Source organism: Myxine glutinosa, chromosome 1 (genome assembly GCF_964187855.1).
Source record: "Myxine glutinosa chromosome 1, kmMyxGlut1.1, whole genome shotgun sequence".
NCBI classification, from domain to species: domain Eukaryota; kingdom Metazoa; phylum Chordata; class Myxini; order Myxiniformes; family Myxinidae; genus Myxine; species Myxine glutinosa.
Window position 1 is genome coordinate 284,491,813 of NC_136261.1, and position 17,500 is coordinate 284,509,312.

Genomic DNA, 17,500 nt, shown 5'->3' on the forward strand with positions numbered 1-17,500 from the left:
GCACCCAAACACCACAAAGCACCCAAAAGCACCATCCGGTGCGGTCACCATGGTTCATAATAAACACAACAAAACAACTGGTGGTGGTCTTCTCTTTCTCTGCTGGGCCGATGTTCTTCCCGACGTCTTCAGGCTTCATGCGGCCTATTTGGACATAATAAAAAGCACAACTTGTGTCCATTTTTATTTAGGGCCTCAGGGGCCAACTAAGGGTGGTCCACCTCTTTGGCATAGGTGCCACCTTACCGAGGTCCGCAAGCAAGATTCCCTGGCCACTATGGCCGGTTTCCAACAGAGGTGCCCTGCCCCAGAACCTGGGGTCCATCAAGTGGTACTTGGCCGCAGAACAGCGGTCCATAAAGTGGTACATCAACGCAATGCATGCTGGTTCTGGGAATCTCGGGCGCACAATGGCCACCTCACGCACGCTCCCATCGGCACCCAATGGCGCACAGGTCATGTGGGAGACAAAAGAAAGACAATTGAGCGAGGGGTAAGGTCACAAGGGTACACGTCAATAAGGCAATGCAAGGTGAAATGCGTACGGAGGCCGAAGTGAGAAAGCTCGTCCCTACCGTACGTCACCCCCCTGTCACCTACCCTACCCTTGTTCCCACCCCATATGTACAAAAATCTACACATTTACAAATTCGTCACTACTGTCACGTCTTCCCCATATTTCCCCTATACCAAATTCGTCCCCACAATCCCTTTACTTCAAAATTTGCCATCACCAAATTCATCATCAATCCTCATAAGGAGGCAGAGATGGAACATCAAAGCACAATGTCACACCCACGTCATGATGCGTCTCACAATCCAAACATTTGCATCATAAAAAATAATCAAAACATGGCATGGTGTGGAGTACCTGTCACCTCAGGTGAGTGGATGCAGATGGTGTGAGGAGATCCTTCATCCTAACTATCCTCTAAATGATTTTAACACACTTTACACTACCCGGGGTCTTCCCTGCCAATTCATTGGCCAACTTACACTATGGGTTCTAATAACCAATTCCCATTGACCAAACTGTGGTGCTTCTCAATTTGGGGTCTCACTCCCCCGATTCATCTCCCGGTGCTCTAGCACAATTTCTGGGCTGCGACGTGTACCTCTCCCAACAGGTCTACCCACCTGCACACCTCCACCACTGTAGTTGCCACCCGAGCTTACCTAGCTCCTCACCCTAACCTAACTAACTGGGGACAGCCCCTCTCCTGGCTCTGTCACCCCTTGGTGCCCTCTGGCACTGGGCTACCCGGGTCCGTCCTCCGGATCCTCGGGCCCCATCCACACAACTACTACCGGCTCCCAGAGCCCACCTGCGGCCTCACCTGGCCGACATCCTTACAGTGGTGGAGTGCCCAAACCAACTACACACACTAACAGGCTACACGCCCATCCATTTCCACAACACCAACGCACCCATCCACATACCATTCTGTCACCCGCACCACAGATGCCAATATCCAACTACAATTTACCTATACCCTCTACCTAACACTTACACTACCCGCCCCGGGTATCCGTGATGGGGGTCCACTCTTCCCCCATTCACACCTTCGCACCATCCACTCCACTCCACAATTTCCACCATACTCACTCCACGACCATCCATTCCAATACTCCATACCATTTATTCCATACACCTGCCCTCCATTCACCTGTCGTTGCACACCTGTGCAATCTCACCTGGTGCCACCTGCACCCTCCTTTCTTCCTGGACCATTTGGTCAACACAACACGCAATCACCACTACTCCCTCATACACTGCTCCACACACCTGTTCAGTTGCACACCTGTGCAATCACACCTGTTCCATTCTCACCCGTTCAATCCTCACACACACGGCATCATCTCAGCTAACTACTCCCCTCTGAAACTTGCGCTTCCCAGTCGTCCCTTTAAACTATTGCGCTCCCACGTCATTATCAACCACACTAACCTACCTGCGTCCCCACTACAGGTATCAGTCACTAACTAACCTTATCGTTACCTAAGGTCATCTTCGCTAGATCCCTATCATTATCCAAGCCCTCCCTGGCTCGTTTTCACTGCCATAAACCCCATAATCTATAGCGCATTTGCCCCCACCTGTGAGGGATGGTGGATTTGCCATCCCACCACATCGGGGGTCTCTCACTACCAATTTCGCTCGTCCAAATCCAACAATTCAAAAATTTTCCATTTACTGCCAATTCCATTCACTTTTCTAAATTTCGTTTTAAATCACTATCACTATCACCATCACCCGTCTACTTATTACATCCTCTCGGTGCGCCAATTCACATCACCCGTCTACTTATTACATCCTCTCGGTGCGCCAATTCACATCTACAGCCCGGCTTCGTACAGCCGAGCAATGAACGCGGGTCGCTTTGTGCCAGCGGCTGGATACGTCCCGCATTCGGGGCAGGGACGGAGGCTTACCCGGGCCGAGATCCCATGCACCACTTCGGCGTGGAGCCATCCAATGTCCCGATCTCGACCTGCCGGCACGTCTCAATAGAAAGTGGTCGCCATGACGACCCTTCCTATCGAGCTGCCCGCTCCGCCTTGTGGAGCCCGGACGCGGCCGCTCCACGCGAGGCCCAGCGTGGATCGCGCACGGCGGTCCTTTCGAACCCGCCGTGGCTCGGATCTCCGCTGGTTCTCGCGGCACGCGAAGCCCGGCACGCACCGAGGGCCCGATCCGGCTAAAAGTCGACCTAACCTTTAACCCGGTTATCGTCGACGCCTCACCTGGATGCCTACAAGCATACGCTACCTCTTTCTTGCTCATACATGCAGCCGTTCCCATTCTCCTCGTACCTTTTCTTTCACACCTCGGTACTCTCATTCCGCTCACAGACTTGGTCACACACCTGACCACCGAACACTTTGGCACACATTCGTTGCTCGCACACCTCACCAATACACCGCTTCGCGCCCCTTTCTCGGTCACCTTCTTTGTGACGATCACAGGTGTGCTCTCACCCGCACACCCAACCACGTGCCTCACTACCAACTCAAATGTGCCTTCCCACACACGCTCTACCATTCCAGGTGTGCATCCTTCCATCCCAGGTGTACATCCTCGCTCACCTGTCACAACCAGCTCACTCTCCTTGTCACTCTCACTACTCTCACCTCCACTCTCGGTCGCGCACTCACCCTTACTCTTGACAGCATGCGCTTTCCCCATGCACCCGTCCGTTACACACCTTTCTCGCGCATCCTCCCGCGCACACTTCTTCGTTACTTCCTCCGTAACACTCACCACAGGCATGCATTCTCCCTTACTCTTGACAGCATGCGCTTTCCCCATGCACCCGTCCGTTACACACCTTTCTCGCGCATCCTCCCGCGCACACTTCTTCGTTACTTCCTCCGTAACACTCACCACAGGCATGCATTCTCCCTTACTCTTGACAGCATGCGCTTTCCCCATGCACCCGTCCGTTACACACCTTTCTCGCGCATCCTCCCGCGCACACTTCTTCGTTACTTCCTCCGTAACACTCACCACAGGCATGCATTCTCCCTTACTCTTGACAGCATGCGCTTTCCCCATGCACCCGTCCGTTACACACCTTTCTCGCGCATCCTCCCGCGCACACTTCTTCGTTACTTCCTCCGTAACACTCACCACAGGCATGCATTCTCCCTTACTCTTGACAGCATGCGCTTTCCCCATGCACCCGTCCGTTACACACCTTTCTCGCGCATCCTCCCGCGCACACTTCTTCGTTACTTCCTCCGTAACACTCACCACAGGCATGCATTCTCCCTTACTCTTGACAGCATGCGCTTTCCCCATGCACCCGTCCGTTACACACCTTTCTCGCGCGTCCTCCCGCGCACACTTTTTCGTTACTTCCTCCGTAACACTCACCACACCGCGCTTCCCTGTGCTCCCTCGCACACGCGCTTTGACCAATTCACTCTTGACGGCACACTCACTCCTCGGCGTGCACTTTTTCCTCACACACCCCATGGTCGGACATTCTCGCACACCCCTTTTTTCGCACACCTGTCCTGTCACACACCTCACCAACGGCCTTTCACGAACACCCGGATCCAAACCAATCCCCAAGCCGACTGAATCTCCCCTCACATCATGTACATTGCCACTCACCTCCGTACCTCGTCGCACCTTCTCTGCCACCTGCAAACTTTTTATTTGGTTAGTGAGCACCGCATCATGATTTGAACACAGACCTTGTACACATTCCATGACTTCCTCCTTTATCTCCCTCTTAGTTTCTGTCCGTCCCTTCTTAATTTCACTCACCTCTTCTCCCACTTCCTCTAGTTTTTGTTTAACCTCTTTTATTTCTCGGTGCGTCCCCTCAAGTTCGTCCTCTAAGGCTACCGTGACCGTCTCTATGTGCATCCTTACCTCCCGGTCCTTCGTCTCCATTACTTCTGTCACCTCGTCCACCCTCATTGTCAGTTCCTCCCTTACCATCTGACATTGCCTCTGCGTCGCTATTAATTCGTTTTTAATTTCTTTTTGTGTCGCCTTTAACCCTCCTAGTACCGCAGTGTTCTTTTGAACCTGCTCCACTAACTTAGTTTGTCCCTCTGTCAGCTGCTCCACCTCCTCCGTCAGATCTTCTATTCCCCCTTGTAACTTTGCCGTATTATTTCTCACCTCTTTCTCGATACGCTTTTCGCCTCGCTTTACCTCCTCGCGTAGCCCCGAGACCTCCTCACTCATCCCTCTTCGTATTTCCTCCATCTGGTTCCCCATCTGTTCGATTTCCCGGGCGGATTGTTCCCCCATTTCCCGCAATTTGTCCTCCATCCTATTTTCTAACCCCATTAACCCATTTTTCACCCCTTCTATCCCATTGTCTAATCCCTCAAATTTCTTGTCTAACTCCTTAACGGTACCCCTCGCTTCGTCCCTCATTACCCCCATCATTCTGCTTTCCATTTTCGCACTATCAGCCCTTGCTTCGTCCCTCATTTTGTCCATAAGGGCACCGATTTGTAGCAACAAAAGGTCCGAATCCAACGGCGGCGCTGCTACTGTCGCGGGCGTGGCAAAATTTGGTGCCGCTACACCCACGTGCGCGAGGACGCCATTTTGCACGCCTGCTACTCCCTCAACCGCCTCCTCATTGCTCTCCTCCTCCCTTTCTTCCACATACATTTCCCCTGGTTCCTGGGTTACCCCTAACCCGTCTATCTCCCCCACCGACATCCGATCGCCTTGATTGTCCATGGCGCGATCTCAAAATTCGGGTTTTATAAAACAACACAATTTTGGCAGCTCGTAATTTTGACCAAGATTTTTTTTTTTTTTTAAATTTGGGCCTAACAAATTTAGTCCCGGGTCCGAATCCGACTCCTCGACACCAATTGTTACGGTACTAACACAATTGGTGTCCAAAATTTGGGCTAAATAAATTTAGTCCCAGGTTCGAATCCCATCTCCTGACTACCAATTGTTACGGACACGGTTTTTTGGATGTTATTTTACCGAGCGGTGGTGTATTTAACCGCGTCCGAACAGTTACTCCCCGATTAGAACCCGATTCCAACCGAACGTTGACTAATCGCGCTACAGATATTCAATTGGGAAACCTCTAAAACGACCGAAAGAGAAGAAGAGAGAAGAAAGACAGAGTTTGGAGGAAGAACATATTTATTATACACACACAAGCAATATTTTAGAGCGACCAATATTATTTACAGCAATAGATGGAAAAGAGCAGTCACACAGTGCATTGTTAACTTATTCTATTTCATTTACTTAATCCCCAAGACAAACGAGTAGGACAGGACGTTCACACTCACACGGTGGATATTGCTGGCAGGTAATGGCTCGAGGTTGATTGCTTGAGAGGAAGGCAAGGTCGGAGGCCGCAGCACCCCTCGCGGTTTTGGCGGGAAAACCTCCGTCGCGTATCCGCGGCCGTCACGCGCTGGCTCGGCACACCTGCTCCTCTTCCTGGGGTGGAGCCGTCTCCCTCCGTTCAGCGCGTCTCTCCAACGACAGGGGGGTATTGCAGGCAGGAAGGTAGGTAGGTAGGTAGGTAGGGCTTGCGGTGGATTGCGCTCCTCTTCCAGGTCATCCCCCAGCGTATCTCTCAAGGCCTCTCTCCAGTCATCTCTCATCTGGACTTGTAAAGCAGTCCCCTGCAGTCGCTTTTATCACCTCCAGCGAAATCAAGCCGCCGACTCCGAGGGCGCGCCTACCGGGTCACTCACCGCGGTGTTGATTGGCTGTTAGGGCCGGTTCACTCCTTGCTTCTTATGACGAGGTGGAGACACGCCTTTCTTCCCCAACCTTACCTCGTGGCCAATGGTGGTTTGAAGAAAACCAGCCAAAATGCGGAAGGCAATTGGAAGGGAGGTTTTGGGGAAATTGGAAGGGCCTACGCTTATTTTGTTTGATACAATGCAAAGTCAATCTAGTGGAAAACACATACTTAGCCTACATGGAATAAGGAAATACACTATTTAAAAGATATATCGTGACCTGCGTGTATGTTCTATGAAATTAATTAGGAGGACGGCTGCGACCATTATTTACATTACCAGGATGTTACCATACCAAAACCATACTCTTCACATCCGTTACCCTTCCTCCAAAATTGTTACACTCCTCAAAACCCGTTACACTTCTCAAAACCCGTTACACTTCTCAAAATCGTTACAATATATATACATATATACATACATACATACATATATATATATATATACATATATACATACATACATACATATATATATATATATACATATATACATACATACATACATATATATATATATACATACATATATACATACATACATATATATATATATACATACATATATATATATATATACATACATATATATATATATACATACATATATATATATATACATACATATATATATATATACATACATACATACATACATATATATATACATATATACATACATACATACATATATATATACATATATACATACATACATATATATATACATATATACATACATACATACATACATACATACATACATATATATATATATATATATATATATATATATATATATATATATATATATATATATATATATAAGCTGAGGTACCCGGCTACGCCCGGGTTGAATAAGAATAAGACATATATGATGAAAAGAACGTATATTTTAGAGCAATATCACAGTACATTTCCTACATGACGTTTTGTCAATTGTCAATTTCTCAAAACCTCTTGGTATACAACATTTCTGGTTTTCTTACTTGGTGCCAAGACATAAAGATTGCTTGGTTTTCCAACCCTCGAGCAGCCCACGTATATGATGAAAAGAACGTATATTTTAGAGCAATATCACAGTACATTTCCTACATGACGTTTTGTCAATTGTCAATTTCTCAAAACCTCTTGGTATACAACATTTCTGGTTTTCTTACTTGGTGCCAAGACATAAAGATTGCTTGGTTTTCCAACCCTCGAGCAGCCCACGTACAGCTGGCCATGGGAAGTACCCGGCATTGCCGGGCGGGAGAAGGGGGTGAGGGGAAGGGGAGGGGAACGGGGGGGAGGGAAGAAGAGGGGGGGAGGGGAGAAGAGGGGGGGAGGGGAGAAGAGGGGGGGAGGGGAGAAGAGGGGGGGAGGGGAGAAGAGGGGGGGAGGGGAGAAGAGGGGGGGAGGGGAGAAGAGGGAGGAGAGGGGAGAAGAGGGGGGGGATTGGAAGGGGGAGGGGGAGGGGGGAGGGGCAAGGGGGGAGGGGCAAGGGGGGAGGGGAGGACAGGGGGGCAGGGGGAGGGGGAGGGGGAGGGGGAGGGAGAGGGAGGGGTAGGGGGGAAGGGGAAGGGGGAGGGGGAGGGAGAAGGGGAGGGGGGAGGGGGAGGGGGGAGGGGGGAGTCAAGTCGGAAGTCATTGTCGTCAATTGAATTTCGCATTTATTTTTTATTCCCTGTCAAATGGCATTGGTCCCGCATTCCGAACCCGGAAGTCGGAAGTCATTGTCGTCAAAGTTGAAGCATTAACGTTACGAAATATGCTGATGACGTCATAATTTTAAAACCCGAAGGTTTTTAAAACATTTAAGGTGTGCTGTAGTTTCTCTGGGACGTACTGATTCCGAATATGAAGTTGAAAAATTAACGTTCCGAAATACACTGATGACGTCATAATTTTAAAACGCGACGTTTTTTTTTTTAGTTGAGATTTTATTCGAATTCGAATCCCATTAAATTTCAACTGTTGGAAACAATAATTATTTCAATTTCCAACAGTTGAAATAATTATTGTTTCCAACAGTTGAAATTTAATGGAATTCGAATTTGAATAAAATCTCAACTAAAAAAAAAAACTTTATTCGTTCTTGGCGCGAAAAAATGGCGCGCATTTTGTCATTATGTGCGACTTTACGTCACTCCTACGGACGTGAAAACATTCGTTTTCCTTAAAATATATATTTAAAATAAATACAATAGTACATAAATTTACAATAAAAGAAGTTAAAAAACAATTTAAAATACAATAAAAAGCACATTAAAAAAATATAAATATGTACGTACAGTGTACTGTACGTACGCGCAACCGCGGGATCGGAAATGGGCAATAGCGCTGCCACAAACTACACCATGGAATTGCAGCTGGCCCGGTTTTTTAAACCATTGATATTAAAATACAAAGTAGCCTATAACCACCAGGATTTTATGCCGATTCCGAATGTGTTTAAAACTTTTCTCCGATGTGTAGTTCTTGAGTTATAAGCGGACATCCAGACAGACACACACACAGACACTCCTCCTATATATATATATATATATATATATATATATATATATATATATATAGTGGATATGAGGATTGTGTTTTTTATTGTGCTTTTTTTATTATTGCTTTATTCTGGACCCTCCTGCCTCCAGTCTGTGTATAAAGGTCAAAGGGCGTTCCCGTAGTTAATTCCATAAAACATACACGAAGGACACCATATATCCCTGTTCAGTAGTTATATCCTTATTCTGTGTATTAGGCTAAGGCTTTGTCTTCCATTAATTAATACTCCATTGCACCGAATCAATTAAGAATAGCTCCCCTTCAATAATTCCATTTCTCAGCCAAACTCTCCATCTCTGGGTAAAGCAGTTCACAAGCGTGGGGTGCGCGCCCTCTCATTTCGCTGCTATAGTGAATATGTGCTCCGTGCTCTGTTTGAACAGGAGTGGCGGGGTCGCCAGGGAGAGGCAAGCCCAGGGCGCGCCACGAAGGGCGGGGCTGTTCAGCCCCATGCCCAAATAAGGAAACAAGCCCGTGGCTCGCCACAAGGGGCGTGCCGTCGGCGCCATGCCCAAATAAGGAGACAAGCCTGTGGGATTGCCATAAAAGGTCACGAAACAGAGCACGGGGGGGAGGGTGGTACCGAAACCGACGAGGGCGTGACAGACCCGCGCTGAAGGGATGAGAGAAGGGTGCGACGATCGCTGGGAGAAGATACACCAGAGATACGGCAGATGAGTCCAGGTGCGTAAGAGGGTTGGCAGTCCACCGGGAGAGAGTTGAGAGTTGCACCGGAGTTGCGTGAGAGACATGAAAAGCCTTTGACAAAGGGCCGTTTCAACCAGCCGCGTGAAGCCCTGATGGGGCAGCGAGTGACCCTGCCGGTGTGCGGTGTAAAGCCGAATACAAGGAGCTGCCGGCTCCTCGCTTCCCGCCCGGAGTGGACCTGCTCGCTGTGCCCTGTGATTCCAACTGCTCATCCCTCCAAACGATTCCTGCCCTTCGATCCTTTTGCGTACGTGAGTTTGTTTTGTTTGTTCTGTCCTGGGTAATAAGTTAAGCCTGTTTAGTTAAGCTAGTATTTTCACTGTGTCTTTCTGGTCCGTCCCTCTTTCTGCTTTATTTTCTTATCTTTCCTTCTTCCTTGGTTTCTTTGGTCCTGTACATAGTAATAAATTATATTCGTATTGCAAAACCTTTTTGTCTTCTTCTTCTCATCCGTGTCGCTTTTGTCTTTTCCATATTGAATATCTGTGGCACGATTTGGCCAACGTTCAGGAATCGGGGTAACTGTTAGGGCCGCGGCGCCATCCGCTCGGCAAATTAACATCTTATCGGCGGGCCGTATATAAAAAAAAACAAAAAAAAAAACACACACACACACCCACCCACCCACCCCCACACACACACACACACACACACACACCACACACACACACCACACACACACACACACACACACACACACACACACACACACACACACACACACACACACACACACACACACACACACACACACACACACACACACACACACACGAAAAAGTAAGTACACCCCATGTAAAGTTTTGCTTTTTCAACATATTTCAACATACAGCTATTTGATCTTCATTTCAACAATATTGATAGATAAGGGTGATATAATATAACAAATATCATGAAACATTTACATTTTGTAGTCCATTGTATAATTAAAATAAACATAAATGCAAATTTCACATGTGGAAAAAGTAAGTACACCCCGACATTTATCACTCCTTCAAATACCTAAAATTAGAATCAGGTGCACCAGCTCAGGTGCAAATGATTAGAACATCGTTAGAGAGGATCTTGGAGGCACCTGTCTTATTTAAACCTCAGACATTTCGTTTGGTTTGCTCTTTGTTGTTGAAGTGTGCGGCGTCACCATGCCTAGATCAAAAGAGCTCTCTGAGGCCTGCAGAAAGAAGGTTATAGATGCCTACGAGTCTGGGAAGGGATTTAAAAAGATCTCCAAACAATTTGAAATCAATCATTTGACTGTCCGGAAGATCATCTACAAGTGGAGAAGATTCCAAACAACTGCCAACTTGTTCAGGCCAGGTCGCCCCAGCAAGTTCAGCCCGAGAGCAGACCGCAAGATGCTGAAAGAAGTCTCGAAGAACCCCAGAATGTCATCACGGGACCTACAGGTAGCTCTTGCCACTGTTGATGTCAAAGTGCACGAGTCTACCATTAGAAAGAGGCTGTACAAATTTGATCTACATGGGAGGTGTGCCAGGAGGAAACCTTTGCTGTCCAGAAAGAACATCAGGGCAAGAATAAAGTTTGCCAATGAACACCTCGGCAAAGACTAGCACTTCTGGAACAATGTGCTCTGGACAGATGAGTCAAAGGTAGAGCTATTTGGCCACAGTACCAGAAGACATGTTTGGCGAAAACGAAAGACAGCATTTGACCACAAGAACCTGATACCAACTGTAAAGCATGGTGGTGGAAATATTATGGTTTGGGGTAGCTTTGCTGCATCAGGGCCTGGGCAGCTCACCATCATAGAATCCACTATGAATTCTTCATTGTACCAGAGGGCGCTTGAGGATAATGTGAGGCCATCTGTCGGAAAGTTGAAGCTCAACCGAAGGTGGACCTTGCAACATGACAATGACCCTAAACATACCAGTAAATCCACCAACGAATGGCTGAAAAGAAAGAAATGGAGGGTTCTGGAATGGCCAAGTCAAAGCCCGGATCTAAATCCCATCGAGATGTTGTGGGGGGATTTGAAACGAGCTGTGCAGGCAAGAAACCCCTCAAACATCGCACAGCTGAAAGAATTCTGCATGGAGGAGTGGGCAAAAATTTCTCCCAGTCGATGTCAGAGACTGGTAGACAGTTATAAGAAACGCCTACTTGAGGTTGTTTCTGCCAAAGGGGGCAATACCACCTATCAGAGCCAAGGATGTACTTACCTTTTCCACATGCGAAATTTGCATTTATGTTTATTTAAATTATACAATGGACTACAAAATGTAAATGTTTCATGATATTTGTTATATTATATCACCTTTATCTATCAACATTGTTGAAATGAAGATCAAATAGCTGTATGTTGAAATATGTTGAAAAAGTCAAAACTTTACATGGGGTGTACTTACTTTTTCACAAGACTGTGTGTGTGTATGTATGTATGTATGTATGTATGTATGTAAATATGCGGTTATATTGTTAGCCTTGCGGTCCACATGACAATCTTCTCCATTTTGCCCTATTTTCTGCATCTCTCCTTGTTAACACCCTTGCCCGCATTTCTTCTTCCACCATCTTTAGCCAAGTCTTTCTCAGTCTTCCCCGTCCTCTACTTCCCTCTACATTCGTTTCCATTACTCTTCTTAACAAGTCACTTTCATCCTTCCTCAACACAAGACCAAACCATCTCAACCTGTTCCTCCTCACAGCATCAATCACAGGCTCTATTCCCATCATCTTTCGCAATTCATCATTTGTTTCCCTCTCTCTCAACGACACTCCGCACATCCACCGAACCATTCTCATTTCCACCCTCTCCAGCCTTTGCTGCTGCTCTGCATTCATTACCCATGTCTCGTTGCCATAAATCACAACACTTCTCACACATGCAGTATACACCTTTCCCTTCAGCTTCAACGACATCCACCCCCCCTCATCAGCACGCCACTCAGTTCCTGAAACCTCTTCCATGCACATCTCACTACAGCAAACGTTGCCGAGTCTGATCCACCTCCTCCATTCATCACGTCTCCGAGGTAGCAAAATGTTTCCGCACCTTCCAGCTTCAGGCTGGCTCCAAGATCCAACTCAGCACTTTCTCCATCTGCAGCTCCCTCTGGTCACACCTTACATTCAAATGTAGCTGCCACACTGGTTAATGACCCTCTCAGACCAATACATTTTTGATGAATCCACTCAGCGCACATGGTACATTGAATGGAGTTCACTCCGCCACCCTTCCTGCACACAGCGCATGGCCACTTCCCAGTTCTTCCACCCTCACCACATGCTTTGCCACTTGCCATCACTTTAGTCTCTCCAATATTCACCCTCAGACCTTTGGTCTCCATACATTCCTTCCACTTTTTCATCTTTTCCTTCAGTCCATCCATACTTTCCGCAATCAACACCGGATCATCTACATATAACAACTCCCATGGCAAACCCTCCTTTACATTCTGAACCAGAACCTCCATCACAGCTACAAATAGTAGTGGACTCAGCACCGACCCCTGATGCACTCCCACCTTCACCTCAAACTCACCACTGTTCCTGTCCTTCGTCCTTACAGCTATGCGTGCTCTTTTGTACATTGCCATCACATTTGTACATTGTGCATTGCCATCTCCCTCTCTCTCTCTCTCCCTCTCTGTCCCTTTCTCTCCCTCGCTCTCCCTCTCCCTCTCACTTGATCTCTCCCAATCTCCCTCGATCTTTCTTGATCTCTCCCGATCTCTCTTGATGTTTCTCGATCTTTCGCGATCTCTCTTGGCCCTTCTCGATCCTTCTCGATTCTCTCCTGATCCTTCTTGATCCTTCTCGATCTTTCTCGATCCTACTCTAGCCTTCTCAATTTCTCTCGACCTCTTGATCTTTCTCGATCCCTCTCGATCCTTCTCGATCCTTCTCGATCTCTTTCAATTTCTCTCGGTCTCTCTCGGTCTTTCCCGATCCTTCTCAATCTTTCTTGATCCCTCTCGATCTCTTTGATCTTTCTCGATCTTCCTTAATCTCTCTTGATCTGTCGATCCTTCTCGAACCTTCTCGATCCCTCTCGATCTCTTTCGATCTCTCTCGGTCTCTCTCGGTCTTTCTCGATCCTTCTCAATCTGTCTCGGTCTGTTTGATCTTTCTCGATGTTCCTCGATCTCTCTTGATCTTTCTTGACCTTTCTTGATCTGTGTCAATCCTTCTCGATCCTTCTCGATCTCTCTGGTCTCTTTGATCTTTCTCGATCTCCCTTGATCTTTTTCGACCCTTCTCGATCTTTCTCGATCCTTCTCAATCTCTCCCGGTCTCTTTGATCTTTCTCGATCTTCCTCGATCTCTCTTGATCTGTGTCGATCCTTCTCGATACTTCTCCATCTCTCTCGATCTCTCTCGGTCTCTTGGTCTTTCTGGATCTTTCCCGATCCTTCTCGACCTCTCTCGGTCTCTTTAATCCTTCTTAATCTTTCTTGATCCTTCTCGGTCTCTCTCGGTCTTCCCTGGTCCTTCTCGATCCTTCTTGACCCTTTGCGATCCTTCTCAATCTTTCTTGATCCTTCTCGATCTCTCCCGGTCTCTCTCGGCCTTTCCCGATCCTTCTCGATCCCTCTCGACCATTCTCGAGCTTGATCTTTCTCGATCTTTCCTCGATCCCTTTTGGTCCTTCTCCATCCTTCTCGATCCCTCTCAATCTTTCTCGATCCTTCTCGATTTCTCTCGGTCTCTTTTGATCTTTCTCGATCTTCCTTGATCCTTCTTGATCTTTCTCGATCTTTCTCGGTCTGTCTCGATCTCTCTTGAATTATCTTTATCTCTCTCAATCTTTCCCGGTCTTCTTGATCTTTCTCGATCTCTTTTCAATCTTGCCCGACCCCTCTCGATCCCTCTAGATCCTTCTCGATTTCGCTTGGTCTCTTTGATCTTTCTCGACCTCCCTCGACCTCTCGACCTTTTTTGATTTTTCTCGACCTTTCTCTATTTTTCTCGACCCTTCTCGATCCTTCTTGATCCCTCTCGATCCTTTCTCGATTCTCTCCTGATCCTTCTCGATCCTTCCGGATCTTTCTCGATCTGTCTCAATCTCTCTTGATCGGGATGGCCTATTGCCCCATTGCTAATACTTGTTCTCTCGTGGCTCGCCGAGACACTCTCGGTTTGCCGGCGAGAGTCTTTACCCCACCCCCCTTCTTTCCCTCGTACAGGCCAACCAAGGCGACAAAGGCCGTCCGCTGGACTACTAACCTGACGGCACACGTGGGCCATAACGGGAAGCCGAGCGACGGGCCGTCTAGTTTTTCGGGCCGGCTCAGCAAGTGGTGCAAAAGCAGTTCGGGCTATACCACCCTCCCACCCCACATGATTATTCCCGCACTCACTCCCCACGGTTATGTGACGCTACACCTTCTTCCTTCCTCCATTAGGGCGTCGGACAATGTTGGGTGTTTGCCTCGTTTTAGGGCACGCATCTCTCGTCCGAGTAATGAGGGGCAGAGTTAATTCCTGAGGCACACCCAGGGTATAAGTGTTCTCCCCCTCTTTTTCCAGGTTCGGCTTCAAATCGGTCTCAGGTAATTTTAGATTCCGCGCTCGCTGCCCGGCGCTTACCACAATAATGATAGGGGCCGTCACCTAGTGTTAGCACAACCACTCAGGCATGTATACACTTCATGTTGAGGGCATTAGGTGACACGAATGTATGTCTAAGTGCACCCTCCCCGACCTCCCTGAATTGAATATTGAATGTAATGCTTACGTGCACTCTCTCCTCCCTCCCCGGTCTCTTAGATGGTAAAGCACTCCACATGCCCGGTGCGACAATGTATAGGTGGAAATGTTATGATGCACACGCACGCCCGGTGCTCCGCCTTCCCCTCCGTTTCTCATGTACGCATTCTCACCTGTAGGATTCTGTGTGCCCACAGCCCGACTGTCTTCTTGGGGGGCGACAATCGCCAACCCTGTTGCTCGCCTTTGGACACCTGTATGTAGGCCATTGTAGTACAGCGCCACGGCGCCATCGTATCGTATCGCCCGAGGTTCGGCGTCCGCAGCCCAGCTTGCACCAGCGTCCGTTTTATAGGGGGCGCTGGGGTAAGGCGAGCAGGGGCGGACGCCATTCCTTGGTATCTGTCTCACCGAGGGAAAAACCGGCATCGGAGTCCGCCGCACCCTCGGGTGTCGAAGACGGCTTGATGGGGTGGACCCCTCATCCCCATCCTTGTTTATGTTAGGGACTTAGTCTGATACAATAGGTGGGCACTAACCCCGATAGTGGTAAAAGGCGGTTCGGCGAGAGCACGCAAGGCGGCCATGGGGTCGCCGACCGGGCACTCTTGTCGCCGCTTCCCCCCTAATTATCACTCCCTCGATCAGGAGTCACAACTAAGACACGGGGATCGGTCGCATGACCTCGGCCGATCCCATTGCGGCCACGTTCGGCCGGTCCCCAGTTCTCCTAAAAAGATGCCCACTCACTACGTTGTCCACACTTTTCGGACGCCAATCACGCTCGCTGTGATGCATGACGTGCCCGCACATGTATGTATGTATGTGTGTGTGTGTGTGTGTGTGTGTGTATATATATATATATATATATATATACATACATACATACACACACACATATACACACACACACACACACACACACACACACACACACACACACACACACACACACACACACACACACACACACACACACACACACACACATATATATACACAGACTTGGCATTTAATATGGAATATATATTTTTTTCTTGACTTGGGTTTACTTTCTTAACTCAGTATATGAATCTGGTGAGTTTCTTTTACACTTTGGTGATTTATTTGTTAAAAGAACCATGTCACTGATTGTCTGTCGCAGCAAGAAGTCAACAACAGGATTATATCACAGGTGGCATGGCAAAATGTACGGACAGGTGCATTTGACGATTGGCTTCGCAGTCGGGTATACAAGGGTTGTTGCATTCTGTATTAGTGGAAAACAACTGCTGCACGTCTCCAAAAGTTATTGCCGCTTCCTCTGGAGATGGTCCGTCAACTCGACAATGCTGTTTGTCATGGAGTGGTGGCTTTACGAAATTACGGCATGAAAGAGCGTGCTATTGCTCGGCAGTATGGCATCACTCAAGGTCAGGTGTTAAAGATCCTGAAACGAAATGCTCAGAGGGGTATCCCTACTCCAATACCGAGGCCAGGACGTCCCCGCAGACCCACAATGAGGGATGATCGCCAGCTGCACCGGTTAGTCTGCAATGGCCGTACCAAGTCAGCTAATCGGCTTAGTGCTGAGTGGCAGTAACTGACAAATGTGCCTGTATCCAGAAGGCTAGTCAACCAACGACTGGTTCAAGCACGCTATCATGCCAGGCATCCCCTGAGATATCCACGCCTGACCAGACAACACCACCAGCGCCGATTGCAGTGGGCCAGAGAGCACCGTCAATGGCAGCCAGGACACTGGAATCACGTGATCTTTAGTGACGAGTCCAGATTTCTGGTCTATCGCCAAGATGGCCGCGTCCGAGTGCGCAGACAAGTGCATGAAGCCTACAACAAAGATTGGAAAGTGCCAAGAGCCCAAGCTGGAGGTGGTGGGGTGACCGTTTGGGCTGCTTTTCATGCAGGGGGCAAAACTGACCTGGTTGTTCTGAATGGAAACCTGAACCAGTTCAAGTACAGGGCCATTCTGGAAGAAACATTGCTTCCATTTGCTCGTGCAGCCTTTCGAGGAAACTTTGTCTTCCAAGATGACAATGCACGGCCTCATCGTGCTCCCATGATCTTTCTTGCTGACCGTGGTGTAGAGCATATGGAGTGGCCTGCCATGTCCCCGGATATGAATCCGATAGAGAACTTGTGGGCAGAATTAACGCGTCAAATCGACCACTTGGACCAGCAGCCGACCTCTGTGCGTGAATTGCAGCAGGCTATTGTCACTGCATGGCAAGCGATTCATGTCCAAACCTTGGCAAATCTCGTGAACAGCATGCCTCAACGTCTACGTGCTCTCCTGAATGCTCGTGGGGGTTACACGAAGTACTGAA

At 48.1% G+C, this 17,500-nt stretch overlaps 2 protein-coding genes across 7 annotated transcripts in view; both read right to left on the bottom strand.

Moving 5' to 3' along the window:
- The window catches only part of INO80 (INO80 complex ATPase subunit), a 195,538-nt gene that overhangs the window by 43,080 nt on the left and 134,958 nt on the right, over positions 1 to 17,500 (bottom strand). The gene's annotated exons all lie outside the window — the stretch shown is intronic.
- LOC144889892 (uncharacterized) lies at positions 12,844 to 15,442 on the bottom strand. The gene is made up of 3 exons (XM_078771100.1): positions 15,347 to 15,442; positions 14,960 to 15,077; positions 12,844 to 14,301 (listed from the first exon to the last, which is right to left on the bottom strand). The coding sequence occupies exons 1-3, from the start codon at positions 15,440 to 15,442 to the stop codon at positions 13,379 to 13,381; spliced, it is 1,137 nt and encodes a 378-aa protein (XP_078627226.1). The 3' UTR covers positions 12,844 to 13,378.

Bases quoted from the DNA above. Each gene is read 5' to 3' on its own strand.
- LOC144889892 (XM_078771100.1), bottom strand. From the start codon at position 15,442: ATGGCCTACATACAGGTGTCCAAAGGCGAGCAACAGGGTTGGCGATTG. The intron at 15,078-15,346 runs GTGAGAATGCGT...TGCTAACACTAG, and splicing joins GGGCACACAGAATCCTACAG to GTGACGGCCCCTATCATTAT. The intron at 14,302-14,959 runs GTGTGCCTCAGG...AAGATTGAAAAG, and splicing joins GGAGAACACTTATACCCTGG to AGATCGAGAAAGATCAAGAA.